The sequence below is a fragment of the Botrytis porri genome, assembly GCF_014898465.1.
Source record: "Botrytis porri strain MUCL 3234 chromosome Unknown BPOR_029, whole genome shotgun sequence".
NCBI classification, from domain to species: domain Eukaryota; kingdom Fungi; phylum Ascomycota; class Leotiomycetes; order Helotiales; family Sclerotiniaceae; genus Botrytis; species Botrytis porri.
Genome location: NW_024066103.1, coordinates 153,655 through 169,142, shown reverse-complemented (window position 1 = coordinate 169,142; position 15,488 = coordinate 153,655). Strand labels below are relative to the sequence as shown.

Sequence of the window (15,488 nt, the reverse complement as noted above, 5' to 3'; positions counted from 1 at the left end):
TAATATAATGAATTAGCTAAAGATCCTATAATTCTTTCTCCTTTATAATTCTATATAATAGATTGTTTAAAAAAGAAGCAAATTTAAAGAAACAAAAGAAGAGATTCTGCTTATATAAACAACATATATAATTTTTATAATATTAAATTAGATTATAACAATCGAATTTGTTCTTTTGAGTTTATTATTAATAGTAAAGCTTAATATATTAAAGATTGTTAAATTGAAATTATCAAAATGAAGATAATATTTTATTAAATCCTTAATCAAATTCTAAATTAAATTCTCAACCAGATTTTAATTAGATTTGATTAATTTTTAATTAGATTTGATTGATTTTCAATTAAATCCAAATAATATTGATAATAGTGAAACTGAATTTGGCTTTAATTATAATTCTAATAAAAAAATCGGGATAATAATAATAATAATAATTGAATTTTATTTGATTAAACTAAAAATCTTAATAAATCAATTTTTGTTGATTTGAATACTTATAGCCGATACATTATTATTTGTAAACGATATTAATGAGTATAGGAAGGATTAAATAACTTTTTTAAAGCTAATAAGAAAGAGAAGAATTGGAAATGTATTATAAATAAATACAAATGAAATTGATAATAAAAGTAATAAATATATTAGAATATGTTAAAACAATAATTATAAAGAGGAAGGAGATATAGATATAAATGATGTAGATATAGATGTGTAGATATAGATATTATTAGATATAGATGTTATAGGGAGGCGAGAATATGGAAAATATAGATATAGGAAATGGTAGAACAGTGAGATAAATAATTAAAGTAGAATTAATTCCAATAGCTTTAAAAAAAAAAAAAAAAAAAAGAGAAAGATTATTAAGAGAATAAAAGTCTAAGAATATAAATATGAAGAAATTGTAAAAAGAAAGTAGAATAAACTTTGGATAATATATTTACTGAATAAAAAGAATAATGTTAAAAGGTAATTTTACAATAATTAATATTATTTGTCTGGTTTTTATGTAACAAAAAAGGCAATATTATTTGATTAAAAAAACTTTCATTTTTAGGTTAAATTAATATTAAACAATAAAAGCTTAGAGTTCACAATGATTAATAAAGTTCTTTATAATATAAATACTAAAGTAATTTATTTAGATTATTTCAATTTATATTAGATTATATTATAAAAAAAGATATAACGTAACGTATGGGGAACTCGGACATATGGGGAACTCGGACACTTTTTCAATTATTCTACACGCGATCTTGTTCTACGAGCCACACAATCCTCCAATTCCAATTCCGAATCACTTGAACTATTCTCTAGCTCTTCTTCTTCAATCTCTTCTTCTGATTCTTCAATTGGGCGTTTGCGTGGCCGTCCTCGTGGCTTTTTCTCCTTCGGTTTTTCCTCCGCCTCACGTACCATTTTCAATACTTCCTTAGTACTAAAGACAAATTGACCTTGTAATTTGACTCTTTTGCCTTTAGTTCTTTCTTTCGAGTCTCAATTACCTCCTGAGCATCAGAGAGCTGTTTCCGAAGTAGGGCTATCTCAGCATTTTGAGATTCTACAAGCCTAGTCATTCTCTTGGCATATCGACGAGTTGGCGATGCAGGAGAACCACTGCTTGCTAGAGCTGTATTAAAGATCTGATTTGCTTGCCTTAGCTCTGTTCCATCTGGAGGAGAACTCCTGAGTATAGACAAGTCTAGGTCTTGATTGGGGGTTCTCATTTGTGGAGTAGAAGGTTGCTGGGAGGAGTTAAATGGTAATGAATCGAGTACTTTTCGTGGGGCAAAAGGTACTAAACCAGCTCCTCTCCAGCCAGCTTTAATATTAGAAGAATTCAATGCTTTTTTTCTAATATTTTGAAAGAGTTCTACCCATTCAGCTCTTTGGATTCGCTTTACACCAGCTCGAGAATATCGATCGACCTCTAAAGCATGATATCGTTTCATTGGCCCATACACCGCAATATCAAGTGGCTGAAGCAAGTGAGAGCAATGAGGAGGTAATATAAGTAAATCAATATCATTATCTATACAGAAAGCAATAAAGCTACCTGTAATATGGCTTGAATGGCCATCCATGATCAAAAGTCGAGGTCGGTCACCTGACACTTTCTTGGATTCTGGTTCGAAAACCCTTTTTAACCATTCTAATCCATGGCTATTTGAGGTCCATCCATTTGTACTAGTAGAGAACTGCCAGCTTTGAGGTGTGTCCTTTGGAATCCATGCAGAATTCGTATTCTGAGCCTTGAAAATGACCATAGGTGATAGAGCATTTCCAGCTGCATTGACACATTCAAATGCAGTTATCCATTCTTGCTTGCCAGCTGTAACTTTCCAATTCGATTTCTGAGTAGAATCGACTATAATGCGCGTACTTTGAGTACTTCCAACTCCAAATCCGGTTTCATCCATATTATACATATCATCTAATTCATACTTTCGCTCAATGAGACGCGTGCGAAACGCGTCAAACCAAGCCTGAATATTCTCCGGAGTTGCTTCTTTAGCCCGATTAGACTCTAATTGACGTGAATAGCATGTTTTAAGTTCTGGATGTCGTTTTTGGAATCTATAGATCCATTCGTGGCCTATAGGTGGAATTTCTGTCGAGGTAGGATTTCGAGATGACGCGACCCGAACGCGTCGAAGACGAATTTCGTCGGCCATTTCCTTCACCAACATAGGTGTAGCAGGGAATCCAGTGATGGTAAGTCGTGAAATCCATCGTACAAGAGTATTTTCTTCTGCGTTTGAAAGAATTTGAGCCATTTCGTGGGTTTGGGAACGTGTTTTCTTCCCAGCCAGCCTATCAGCTAGGGTAGACTTAGGGACTTCAAAATGCTCTGCAGCCTTTCTAATTGATTTAAATTCTTTCAATTGAAGTGAAATTATAGCCTTTTGAAGCTTCTCTTCAATTTGAGCAGATGTAGAAGGTGATTGGGTATGCATAATAAAAGTTATTGCGGTTTCAAGTTGGTGATGGGCTAAAAGTGTCCGAGTTCCCCATATGTCCGAGTTCCCCATACGTTACGTTATCTAAATTTGATTATAAAGTTGAGGAAATACGAATAATAATTATTATTTTGAAATTAGATTTAAATAAACAATATTGTTCAATTTTTAAAAAGAGAATTTAGAGTAGCATAAAGAAGGTTGTAAAACTTGAAAAAAAAAGTAAGATTAAAATAGTAGAGTTTAAAGTTTTACAATTTGTTTTATTAATATTTATAAAAGATTTGAAATTAATTTAAAATATTTCTTTTTTATTTATTTAGAAATCACATATTAATTATTATTAATAATAATAGAATTTCTAATATTTTCTACACTTTTTGAATCTTTTAATTAATTTGTTTATCCCTCGAGTTTCTTAAGTTTTCCACCTCAAAGCCTTATACCTCAAAAGCTTTTAGATATTTATATATCAAATTCTATAAATATTTGTCTTTCTCAAAGCTTTTTAATTAATCCTTTTTTCCTTTTTCAAAATAAATCTTTATTGAAATTAAATATTTTATTAAGAGTATTAATTATATATCAAAATCAAAAAGAAAGAAGAATATTTAAAAAATATATTAATAAAAATGAGGAATATAAAGTAAAGTAAAATTCATTCAAAAAATAGAAACTTTAAGGTTTAATTTAAAACTAGAATTTGATTTCCTAATCTAATTGATTATAGTTTAAGCAGAAAATCTAAATTTTATATTATATTTAAACTAATATTATTTTTGAATTTAAAACCAAAATATCAATATTTTTATAAATTTAAACCAAACTAACACTTTTTAAATTAAAATTAGAATATCAATATCCCTATAAATTTAGATTAGATTAACATTTTTAATTGAAATTAGAATATTAATATCCCTATGAATTTAGATCAAATTAGTATTTTTCAAATTGAGATTAGAATAGTAATATTTTGAAAATCAAAATGATCTGAAATAGTATGTGTTAAATCCCAATTAGCACTTTTGATATTTGAGGTATTAATATATAGAATAATGCTATATGGGGTTATTATTGTATTTAATATTACCTCAAATATATTAGCCTCAATACTCTTACTATTTTAACAACATTATAAATTTCTTCAATCAAATAAGAAAACGAACCGAACGCACTCTTAATACACTACCAGTTTTCACTGAGAATGATATCCATACTTCATCAATTGCTGGTACTCATACACGGCCTTCAATGGTCTTAGTCTGTTATCAGATTCTTGAATTTCAATTATCTTAACTCAAGTGAATCTTATGGTGATACTTTGTGGAGGTCTCGAATGGTTTCACTGTGTGAGGTATCGAGGTACCTCGGTGATGGTTGTTATTAACTTAAAATTATTGCTAGAAACTATTACTATGTCCAGCTGGTCATAAATCTCTCTATGCATAAATATACATCTTCCTTCCCATTAAATATCTGCTTCATTCAGAAACCCCATTCAACACATGGAACATATGAACACCGAGATTATTCTACAAATCCACATTCCCTGGACTGAATCCCGATTATTCCTCATCCTCAGTTGACCATCTCGAATTATTAAACTCACTCGCCACGGTGACTCCATCATTTACTTCTCCAAATGTTCTGCTAGTGTGATTCCGTCTCTTTTCTCCGTTGTTGCTCGCATCAATATCTTGAATGCTTTCTTCAACGAATCCACCATCATATCGCTCCTTACTACTATCGACCACGGAATAATCTTTTGGTTCCCGAAACCATAAAGTCCACGATCCTCCAACGACATCGTCTTCGAAGAGACCGTTTCCCGCGAACTGAAAGTAATCATTTGAACCCGTCGTTTTCTCCTTTTCCTCGTCCAGTGGGAACATATCCAATCTCGGTATATGGCAGTCAGGGAATTGACTTTTTTCTTTCTCGAAACAAGACTGGAAGTATTTGGCAGCGCTCTTTGCGCGAGCCGTTGGAATACCGTGCTGGAAGTCGCTTTCTTCTCCTGTGATCGTAACCAATTCTAATGCATGGAATTGTACCATGCCATTCCAGCATGACGGCAATTTCCCTCTGTCAGGTGCGGCAGGCTCCTCCTCGAGCATGATCATAGGAAGATAGAGAGACTTGACTACTTTTAGCATATTCGGTGCGCGCTCTGCTAAGCCCCTCAGATCCAGAGAGATCTTTTGGTGATTGCGAGAACCTCTCTGACGGACCCAACTTCTATCTTTCCCGGGTCGTGTTGGATAGTATACTTCCAAAGCCAAGGTATCGAGATCCGAATGGAAGTACAGCGGATCGCGGAATAGCGCTGGATTCTGAATTAGATCCGTATATTGAGAAAGGGTTTCATTCCGGCTTTCTTGATTTACCCGAAGGGTCTTGGCCATGTTTGCGTGTACTGAATCGAGAGTGAGTTTTAGTCCTCTTGATATGAAAGAACGATAGTGGCAAGATTGATTGGCAGTGTGAACGTGTAGAGTCACGGTCCGTCCTTCGAATGCTAATTGCCATATTTTGAGGCGGAGCTCTAAGGGGAGTCGAGGGAAGCATGTGAACGACAACTCTTTCCTAGGTACAGCCACAGCCACCTGCGTTATTGTTTTGGGCCTTGTGAGTGGGACTGTAAATTTATATTAGCTTTATATAGAGAGGAGTGAATAGCTGAAAAGGTGAAGGAGACTGCTTTAGTGAGCTTTGAACAAGACAGAGCTAGCATCTTCTAGCTCTTATCAAGTCGGTGCAATCACTTCCATTCGATCTCTGTATTTTGCGCATCGAATTTCCTTCCGTTATTTTGAATGATTCTTCAACTTCTGCAGCGATTTAGATATGATTACAGAGCGAATAAAAATGTTGAAGATTATACTTACAAGAATGCTTGAGGATGCGAAAAAGGGACCCTAACATCGAGCCTAACATCAAGAAGAGGATGTTTAAAGAACAACTTCTTTTCTGGGGACTATATGCACCGTGAATACTAGAATGTTAGACTATATTGAATGAAAGATTTGGTAACTAGATGTTGGTCTCGGCTGGAGAAATGAGTATGCAGTTTGGTGTGTTGTTGAGTAGAGGTTGTAGATTAAGATGTAGAAGAGTCGAAATCTGCTCAACAGAGCGGGAATAGCAACGGATGAATAGGCTGATAGAGCATATATACCTAGGTAGACTGTGAAAGAGTCTAGAATGTAAGTAAAACAATACCGTATTCGTGATTCAGCCATTCGAAAGACCGTATAATTTTTGACAGGTACTATACAGGTATGCCGTATCTGATGATTGGTAAGAAGACGAGTATCTTTACATGATATATGAGAGTATGTCGAAGAAAACATTGATCGATAAAAAGCTTTGGGAGTTCAAAAATATGACTAGTCCATCATAGTGAATAGATATTTTTAGTTTTCCCAAATATCTGGTGCTAACTTTCCATCATGAATGCAACCATGAGAACCACGCGATTTGACGCGAGCGGGTGGCTAAACAAACAGAGTAGAAGTATTGTAGTTATGAAGACATGAGTTAAAACTGGAACACGAAAACGATTTGGCTGAGCTGCATGTGACAATTCACACAAATTCTCTTTTAGATAAGTTTTGTAGATCTGCCATGGCGTGTTTTTGAGAATACCAAGGGTACATTGTAGTCATCTGTTCGCATGATCCGCCAATCTTTATCTTCGAAATTTTCCATTGATTTGATGGCTTCCCAGGCGGGACTTTTCAAGCTCCGCCTGCCTTGTTTCGAAATGTTCTCGAGGACCATTGTCCCATTAACATTAGGCGACTGGTGTACGATGGTGTTCAACTCATGAAATTTTTCCATCACTTTGAAATACTGACGGTATCGAATGTCCCAATCTTTGCATGGGAAGCAGAAAACTCCTTGGGGAGATATGAGGAAACGCACCAACTTGCACATACTTGGTGAGTGTACCGCAATTGCGGCCAAAGTACGAAAGGTTTCGCATAAACATTGAGCAGCCGTTATACGCCATTTTCTACCACGATAGTAGAGCTGGGGGAGACCAGGAGAGGATTTGCCTTTATGGACTAGGTGTATGGCGAGCTTATCAAGCTTTGGGTTGAAATATACTGGTTCACGAAAGAATTCAGGGTTCTGAATCAAGTCGGAGTAGTGAAGAAGAGTTTCGAATCGACTTTCTTTGTTGATGCTAAGAGTTATTGGCAAGGTCGCGTGGATTGATGATATGGCCTGTTCGTAGTCGCCCGAGTTTTCCAACCAGTTACGGCGAGGGTGAGCGCATATAGTAACTACACGAGATTCGAGGCAAGCGCGCCAAATCATTAAACGAATCTCGCAAGGAAGGTTTGTAAAGCAAATGGACTCCGGATCGACCGGCTTTGCTACGAAGGGCTTGTAGTGACCTAGGTTGTCTGTCAGATTCTATCCATGTGCACAGATCTACCATGCTGAAATAAAGATTTGCTTCCAGGGTTGTGGGAAGGGGCTGGATCTAGAAGCGGATACTTACGTCGTTCAGAGATACTGCGAGGGGAAAGTTTGGCAAGAGCTTTAGAGACGACAACTCTTCTTTTGGCTTCAAGCCACCGGGGACATGGGAATATTGCACCATATCGTCAATGCAAATAAAATTATGAGGATGATTTCGAGTCAATCGATAATAGCTACAGAAGTCCAATGAACTGATTGACTGCTTCTGAACTGTGTGAAAGTGGTTTCAGCTGAGAAGTTCTGTAAACGACGAATTTGATATAAAAGTAGACGAATTTACGATACTTGGTTAATAAGTGAGAGAAGACATGCCAGTAATTCATGTTCGTCATGAACAGAGAAAAGATGAAGAAGAAGTTGTGGAAATCAGTTTTAATTTATAGTTAAATGGTGTGCTTGATTAACTACATTTGCTCTGCGACACTAAAGGATTGTCTGTCCACTTGGTGGGTGAGGTATGATAAAGTAGCTTCAACGGCTTTTTAGTTAATCTGATTACTTTGGGAAATTTTGATAGTAAGAGTGATGTAGTCGAAGACAATTGGGTCTAGTTTTTGTCAATCACTCGAACCAATTGTTAACCAGCGGCGATCGTCGACCAAGGCCTTGGCTGACAAGTGTCTTTTTTTTTTCTTTTTCACATTTTCTGGGTAGTGGAGGTCATCAGTTCACTAACGACATCCGATTAAGCATGCAATTACATTTCGGGTCTCTTTATAACAAAAATTGTCAGTTTATCAATTGATCGAGGTATGTGGAATTAGAAAGGCTGTTTCCCGAGAATGTGAGCAGAATGGGGGGGATCACACTTGTAGCGAATAAATTCTAGATGGTAAATGATATCTCATGAAAAAAAACTGTGTGTGCCACCTTGTTGTCATAACATCATATCAGTATCCCTTAGAAGTAATTGCCGTTCTACCTATGGGCTTGTTTATGTACAAATCTACTTCCTATTATCGTGCCTACGTCTATTCTTGCTCAGAAATCCGACTCAAACCACTTAACCCAACATGAATTGCACCTACGAAGGCCGCCATGATTTGCATCAATATCCTCATACCTTCCCTCCCCCATAATCGCAGGGAATGACTGACTAGTGTAAGGCAAGTGGCCCAAACGATCTAGAATAATTCGAATTCTTGGCACAACGCAGTCAGGATGCGTCCTCGTTATGATTTCAAAGTAACTTTCAAGAAACTTCTCATGCTTGAGATGTTTGCCTGTGTTGTCACGGAATTCTAAGACGACAATCTCCTTCAATCCCTGATAGCCCCAACCTTCATTCCATGCCAACTGCATTCTCGTATCCCAATATCGATCGTCACTCCAGCATGCCCTCGGGATAGTGATGCATCGAACGAACTTCGGAATTTGTTGATATAGCGAACCCATATAACCCAGGAAGTACAGAATATCTTTGACGAAGTGAGTGACTTCTGCCCATCTTTTCTTCGGGTTTGCATTACGAGCAACCTTCATTGCTCTGATTGCGAAGGAATCAAGCGTAGGATGAAAGTATATGGGCCTAACATGTTCGGGGACCAGATCTTTGTACCACAAAAGTGCTTCAGCTCGACTTTCTCGGCAAACGCTCAAAGCGAGTGGGATGGTCATGTGTGCTCCAACAAGTTTCATCTTTCGAATTTCGGTATCCATTGCAATATTAACTTCCACTACGACAATGCGAGTGTTAAATGTTGCTCTCCATATCATAGATCGGATCTCCTTCGGAAGTTTGTGAAAAAACTTGAATCCAGTCAGTCCAAGTTGTTGTTCTCGTCCTTCTTTTGTCCAAGGAAAGGACTCTTTATCATAAAGGGGATATTTTGGATTCCCCAATCGCTGGTACAAGTATGTGTAATAAAAATAAACGCGAATTGGTTTCACTATAGGAAATCATTGTTAAAAAATCTCTGTGAGATGGGGAGCAGAATGATTCTACTTACAGAAGTTTTTCAATTTCATGTAAGAGACTTTTGGCAAGTTTACCACCTTCTTTACTTTGCTAGATCTTGTTCTCTTTTCCATACGTACTTTCGATCCACACTTAGGTACATTGAAGGTTCGCTTATCCTTCGTTGATTTCTTGTCATCCACCTTCTTTCTCTTCTCAGACCTCCTCTTGTCCGACTTCTTTTGATTAGAATTCTTCTTGTTAGCTTTCTTCTTGGATTGTTTATTTTTTGCTAGGGTGGGCTTTTTCTGCTTCTTGTCTTTTGCCTCACTGGGTAGATTGTCTTTTGCCCTGTTGGGTAAATGTGAGGTCTTTACACCTGGTTTGACTGTGGAAGTAGTAACGGTTAAGAATTTATCATTTAGCTTGGAAAAAATAACTTACATTTCTTCTTGATACTGGCTACAGTGAGAGAAGAAGTTCTGGAGAGGGCCACGAAAGCTTTTCCAAGTCCCAGGGACTTGGTAAATCGAGATTTAATGTCGTCTTTCAACATCTCGGAGATGTAAGCGTTTGTTTGCTAAATAGTTTGATACTTATCCTTGCGTTAGGAAATATCTGGAATTCAACCCTCTAGAGTATTTTGAGTTTCTTGAAATCAACCTTGGTCAACTTTATGACCAAAGATGGTTTTGTTAATGATCTTGAGGACAAGCGAGCTCGAGTATTCACTGAAGAGGATGGGGTCAATCATATAAGAACATAGATTCACTGCATCTGCTGTATTCTGATACTTCTCGAGCCTCTTATTACCCAATAGAGATTTTTACATGGATTTGAATACCCGTGATTCTCTTTCTGTGTGCATCAAATTCACACTATATTTGACACTAGCAGCTCACTTTATAAGATCTCCAAATCAAACAATCGATGTTTCCATATTTGCAACCCCTCTTATAGTGATTCACATTTGGAAATGAAAAAAAAAACCCCTTTCCGAAGACGTAAATGTCTCATAAAGTCTCAATTTCTGGTCTTTGACTCCTTGAATATATTTTGGGGTGATGTCCATAAGCGGTGCGAGAATGTGCCATTCACTTTCTTTTGTCTAGATAATATTGAATATACACAAAGATTGTGATAAGAGAAGCTAAAGGCTGACCAGCAAACTCAAGTTGGTTAAAGGATCTGGTATGTTGCTTTGACCAGTAGACAAGAGTAGATCGCATGGTAATCTGCTCTAAAAAAATTAGATTAGGTAAAGAATGCGAGCTCCCACTCATCAGTACTTTTTCTTCACGAAATTTGCAAAAAAGAAACGGCCAGTCAAAAAGAGTTACCGGCGCTAATAGACTCAGCTTTACTTCACTCTAGATCCTAATTCACCACAATTACAATTCCTCCAAATACAGGACAACAAATTAGAAAAACCAATGTAAAATTCAAATCTTACAAAGTGATAGAGAGCAGATCTGGGTTCACTGGTCTTTCAAAACGAACTACTGAGAGGTCTGGTATAAAAATATCAACTAAATTTGATCACTTTCGAAGTATGCAGCCTCCAACCATTCCAACCTAACGTTTTCCACCAATCTTCCAGAATTTTTAGAGGTAAACATTCGTTATGGCTACCACTACCAATGACTCCTTCTTCGATCATCAGGTTGCAGCTGAAGATACAAATCCAAAAGTTTCTGCAGTTACGAAAAATGTTGATCAAGTTCCACCAAGCACCATTGAGCCCTTTTTACAAAAAGCCTTGGAAAGTTCTTTCAATACAGGAGAGACCCCAGCATGCCTCTTTTCACCCATCTCAGAAAGCGATTGCAATATTATTCCGCACAATAGCTCGATCTCATGGCCAATTCTCAAATCAAATGCCAGAAACAATATCCTTCTCTATCCAGGCTCTTTCAACCCACCCCACCAAGGTCATCTAGCCACGATCCGCTATTTTTCGGAGCGTCGCGAGCAACTCGGTATCACCACTATGTTCCTCTTCGTGGATCCTGGTTCGATTGTCAAAGGCAGAAAGAAGAAATGGGGTGATATTGTCCTTCCACAAAATTTCCGCTACGAAATTTTCTACAAAGTCCCAGAGATTTCTCAACTCGTTGCATCTGGATGGCTTCAGCTCTTGGTGGGAGACATGGATAATCACATTAAGGTTTTACGGGCGACAACTGATTTGATTTCGGAATCTGGCTATGCCGTTAAGTTGGTAGGACTTCTGGGTGGGGATAAGTTGACGGTGGAAAGCGCGCCACATGTACATCCGGGAAACTTGCAGGAATGGGGTCCGGTTGATGAATTTCTTATCATTAATGCAAGGAGGCCAGTTGACTTCTTTGATCCGAAGACAGAGAAGATTCCAAGAGATTTACCAGGTTGTACAAAATGGGAGAGAGATACGGAGAAGTCTGATGGGATAGAGGAGATCATCGACGATGGGGCCGGATTCTTGTGGACATGTCAGGCCTTGACCATTCCTGGGAAGCCGATGATACAATTTCGTGCCTCACAACACAGTGCATCAAATGGTGTTAGTTCGACTAAGATTCGACAGATTATGACCGAGGCGCTCGATGTAAAGCTCATGGAGGGACTAAAGGATAAAGTCATCAGTGCCGAGTTTTTGGTAGAGTGGTTGATACTTCAGCGTAAGCAGGCAGGTGAGGTATCCGATGAAAAAGCGTTCCTTTAATCTTGTTGCCAGAGCGGAATATGGCTCTTCTTCATCAAGTCTCTGCTGGTGGCTCTTTCACATATTATCGGGCATGGTTTTAGTCTGTTGGACCAGCACAATCATGCAGCCAAATTAGCCATAGCTATCTCTATTCTCAATCTCTTGAAGCTTTTTCAGACAATGCTATTTTCTCTCGCTCAAGCTGCTCTCATTTCTCACGCTAGATTCTACAAGCAATATGTGAACCACAGATTTTTTCGTTGCTTCTATCATTTCGATGTTATTCGAAACCTTTTTATTGATTTGTGATACCTTGAGCAGACAACTGACCTGTACTAATTATGTCATTTCAAATTTTCCGCAGAAACAAAGAATGTTAATGTCCTACTAACCGCATCAAACCCTTGAGTTCAGAATGATAGGGCGAAGCAGCATGAAGAATTAGAAGCCAATATCTTCTGGACGAAAAAACAAGCAGTGGGAACTTTGGGAAACACTTTCTGGTATTCAAATGAGTTATCAGACTTGTATCGAAACTAGGCATAAGGTAGGATGAAATTCATTTTGATGCAAATCACCGCTCTAAGAAAAACCCTCCGAGACAAGATTTCATTCAAGCAATTGTTTTGATGATGTATTATTTCTCTGAAAACTATTTACATCTCTACAACTGATCTGTCTATATCTCCTGTCAATATTTAGAATCAAACCAATCTACAGTCTCCTTCAAATCGTAATTCTCATAGACTCGGGATTCATATGTTTGCTACATCTCATCGCGAAACATAGGAAGAAGAAAAGGTTCGGTGTAGATAGTGACTTCTGGAATCTGAAATGAGGGATTTCTTTCCATTTCAGCTTCGAGTGTATGAGTGAGACAGTTCTCCAGATGTTGCACTTCGATTGAGTCGTCAAATCCAGAGCATCGGGACTTTCTCTGCGGCTTACCACTTATGATTATAATATAATCTCTTGCAAAGAATCGAATTCAGTAAGGAGCGGTTCAACGAACGTGCTGTAGGTGTTCCCTTGTGGTTGTGGACGGTGGGGATTCATCATGCCACGAAGCAAGTCGGAAATATCAATGATTTGATTGGGCTCAACAGTACCGAGGAGGAATTATCAATTAGGTACATAATTCCCCATGAGAGTTGCTCCATGACGTTGCATCTGCATCCATGAATATTATGCCCTGAGCAGTACTGATGAAGAGCAAATGAATCTTTCTGGTAGTGGAAATAGATTGGGAAGTCGAGACACCTGGTAGCAGGTTGGAGTAGTATCTAAGTGTCTCGATTCGACTTTCGTGGTTGACGAAAAGAGTTATTGGACTCTGTGATTGTGCGACATTGAAAATTTTGAGATGGATGATGACGGACTTCAGTCTCAAGCACGCATCTTATTCCACCGAAACATCAGAATCTACACAGACTTCAACATTGCGACCGCGAAAGCAGTATTTCCAGATCTTGTTTCGTATCTCGATAGGGAGTTCTGGGAACATTAAAAAGCTCGGAGAAGTGTTCTCTCTTCCACACATGGGAAATTTCTTTTTTCGAGCTCATTAGCCAGAGCCTGACCTGAAAGCTTCTTGCATCTCTTCGCCGTCAACTTGTTCTCGGGGTTCATATTATGAGGTCTATTGTTTCCGCCAACATGAGCAACCTTTACGGAGCGGAACCTCTTCTAGGGCACAGAAAACATCACTTGCTTGTTATAAAAACAGACGGGTAAACAGTCGCTTTTTGAATGATCTCTGACAAAATTTTGAATAAATGGTATCGACGCCAAACTTTGCGGCGAATGAGATTTGGTGATTCAGAAAATTGGTTTCAGACTGTTCGCAAGACACCGCCACTTATTAAACCGAATGTGGTGAACCCTTGGGTGAAATAAATAAGAGTGTACACGGTATGAGTAGTAGTTCTAAATACATTACGTCTGCGAATCAGATTCACTACTGTAAAATCTCATGTGAGTCCTCGCTTGTTTTTTGACGTGTGACGATCTTCTATGTGATTTCCTGCTTCAAGTGAATACATAATGATAGAGATCTCATGACATATCTTACACACCAAAGTCAGACATCGCCGCAATGAAGAACTTCGCACACGTACGCAGTGGCGAATGCTTCGGTACGATGAATCGGGCGTGGAAGTGGCTGCAGAGTCTCGCAGTCGAGGAGTTTCTCTTTCGCAGATGTTTTGACTTAAGACGTGTCGACAAAATTTGTCTTCATATGCATGCCGAAAATCCCAAAAATACCTGAAGATAGACGGAGAAGATAGACGGAGGTTACCTTAGGTACCGTGATGATTACAAGGATGTCAAAGCCACATGGTCGCACTTTCGAAGAGGGGAAGACTGGATTACTATAGCTGGCGCAAAGTCCTTGGAGTTGAGCTGTGGGTATCATCTTCGCATTGAATACCGTTGAGTTTTTGTTTATTTGGCGAATATTACATTTCCAACCTCAATTTCATCATTTTTGATATTCTCATTCGGTATTTCCTAGCTTCAATGCTACATTGGGTGTGTACTACATTCAATGCAGCTTGTTTGCCCGTTCTAAAGGGTTCTCAGTAATTTACAGGGCTTTGTGCGCTATCTCACATGGGCTTGGATGCCAACTTGCACTAGAAGCTTGTAACAATTTTGACATATTACCATCGTATTTCTATCCATTCTTGTTAGTGATAATCGAAGAATACTTCAAAGTTTGTATTTACTGCCTTTTATCCTACAAGGTTAATTGCAGAAGCAACTATCACAAGAACATGCTCCACATCCAAGCCATGCAGTAAGCCACAAAAGTTGGTCACTGAAAACCCTGTAACGTCTACAAATCAACGTACATTATTTTAACTCACAAATGTACACCAAAATACTAGTATAAAGTACTTTCTCGGTTAAATTCAAACTTACTTCTATTGATAGAAGTACCAAGTCATGCATCAATGGTATAGTGTCCCGGTAATAGCTGATGGCTCGCTACTCATTCGCTAAATATTCTTCGGTTTCCTTGCTTCGATGGAGACTCTTATACATGGTGAGAAGATTTAGAATGACATTGGCATTTATCAAGTGTAAGAAGGTCAAAAGATTGATAAAAAAGATGCTTGAAGGGGTGATACAGAGACTTGATGTTTGTCATTGAGGGTGCTGTCGCACTTCCAGTAATTATTCCCTTCCTATCTTTATTGCATGCGTCGAATCTAATATATTTATGTGTGTGGTCATTGCATGTCGTTTAATATCACAGCCATCGCCTAAGCAGTTTTATCGAGGCACAAATTGTGACACCTTGGCTACGATTCAATTCTAATTCTGTAGGTAGGAAATTCTGAGCTCAGATATGCAAACTTTTGACTGTGCTCATATTGCCATTTTTATGTACGTGTACTCGAAGAATACGAAATCAGGCTATTAAATTCCCATGACCCGCACCCAC

At 37.9% G+C, this 15,488-nt stretch overlaps 4 protein-coding genes across 4 annotated transcripts; 1 reads left to right on the top strand and 3 right to left on the bottom strand.

Annotated features, from left to right (window-relative positions):
- Positions 1-4,525: 4,525 nt before the first annotated feature.
- Positions 4,526-6,202, bottom strand: EAF01_012038 (uncharacterized protein; the record flags this gene model as incomplete). The annotated part of the gene is made up of 4 exons (XM_038920296.1): positions 4,526-5,566; positions 5,849-5,855; positions 5,884-5,955; positions 6,183-6,202. The coding sequence occupies 4 exons, from the start codon at positions 6,200-6,202 to the stop codon at positions 4,526-4,528; spliced, it is 1,140 nt and encodes a 379-aa protein (XP_038764261.1).
- A 2,233-nt stretch (positions 6,203-8,435) lies between these two features.
- EAF01_012037 (uncharacterized protein) lies at positions 8,436-9,907 on the bottom strand (the record flags this gene model as incomplete). The annotated part of the gene is made up of 3 exons (XM_038920295.1): positions 8,436-9,343; positions 9,404-9,739; positions 9,796-9,907. The coding sequence occupies 3 exons, from the start codon at positions 9,905-9,907 to the stop codon at positions 8,436-8,438; spliced, it is 1,356 nt and encodes a 451-aa protein (XP_038764260.1).
- A 1,068-nt stretch (positions 9,908-10,975) lies between these two features.
- On the top strand, positions 10,976-12,055 carry EAF01_012036 (uncharacterized protein; the record flags this gene model as incomplete). The annotated part of the gene is made up of 1 exon (XM_038920294.1): positions 10,976-12,055. One exon carries the CDS (start codon positions 10,976-10,978, stop codon positions 12,053-12,055), a length of 1,080 nt encoding a protein of 359 aa, XP_038764259.1.
- A 748-nt stretch (positions 12,056-12,803) lies between these two features.
- EAF01_012035 (uncharacterized protein) lies at positions 12,804-13,093 on the bottom strand (the record flags this gene model as incomplete). The annotated part of the gene is made up of 2 exons (XM_038920293.1): positions 12,804-12,987; positions 13,050-13,093. 2 exons carry the CDS (start codon positions 13,091-13,093, stop codon positions 12,804-12,806), a joined length of 228 nt encoding a protein of 75 aa, XP_038764258.1.
- Between the last annotated feature and the right edge of the window lie 2,395 nt (positions 13,094-15,488).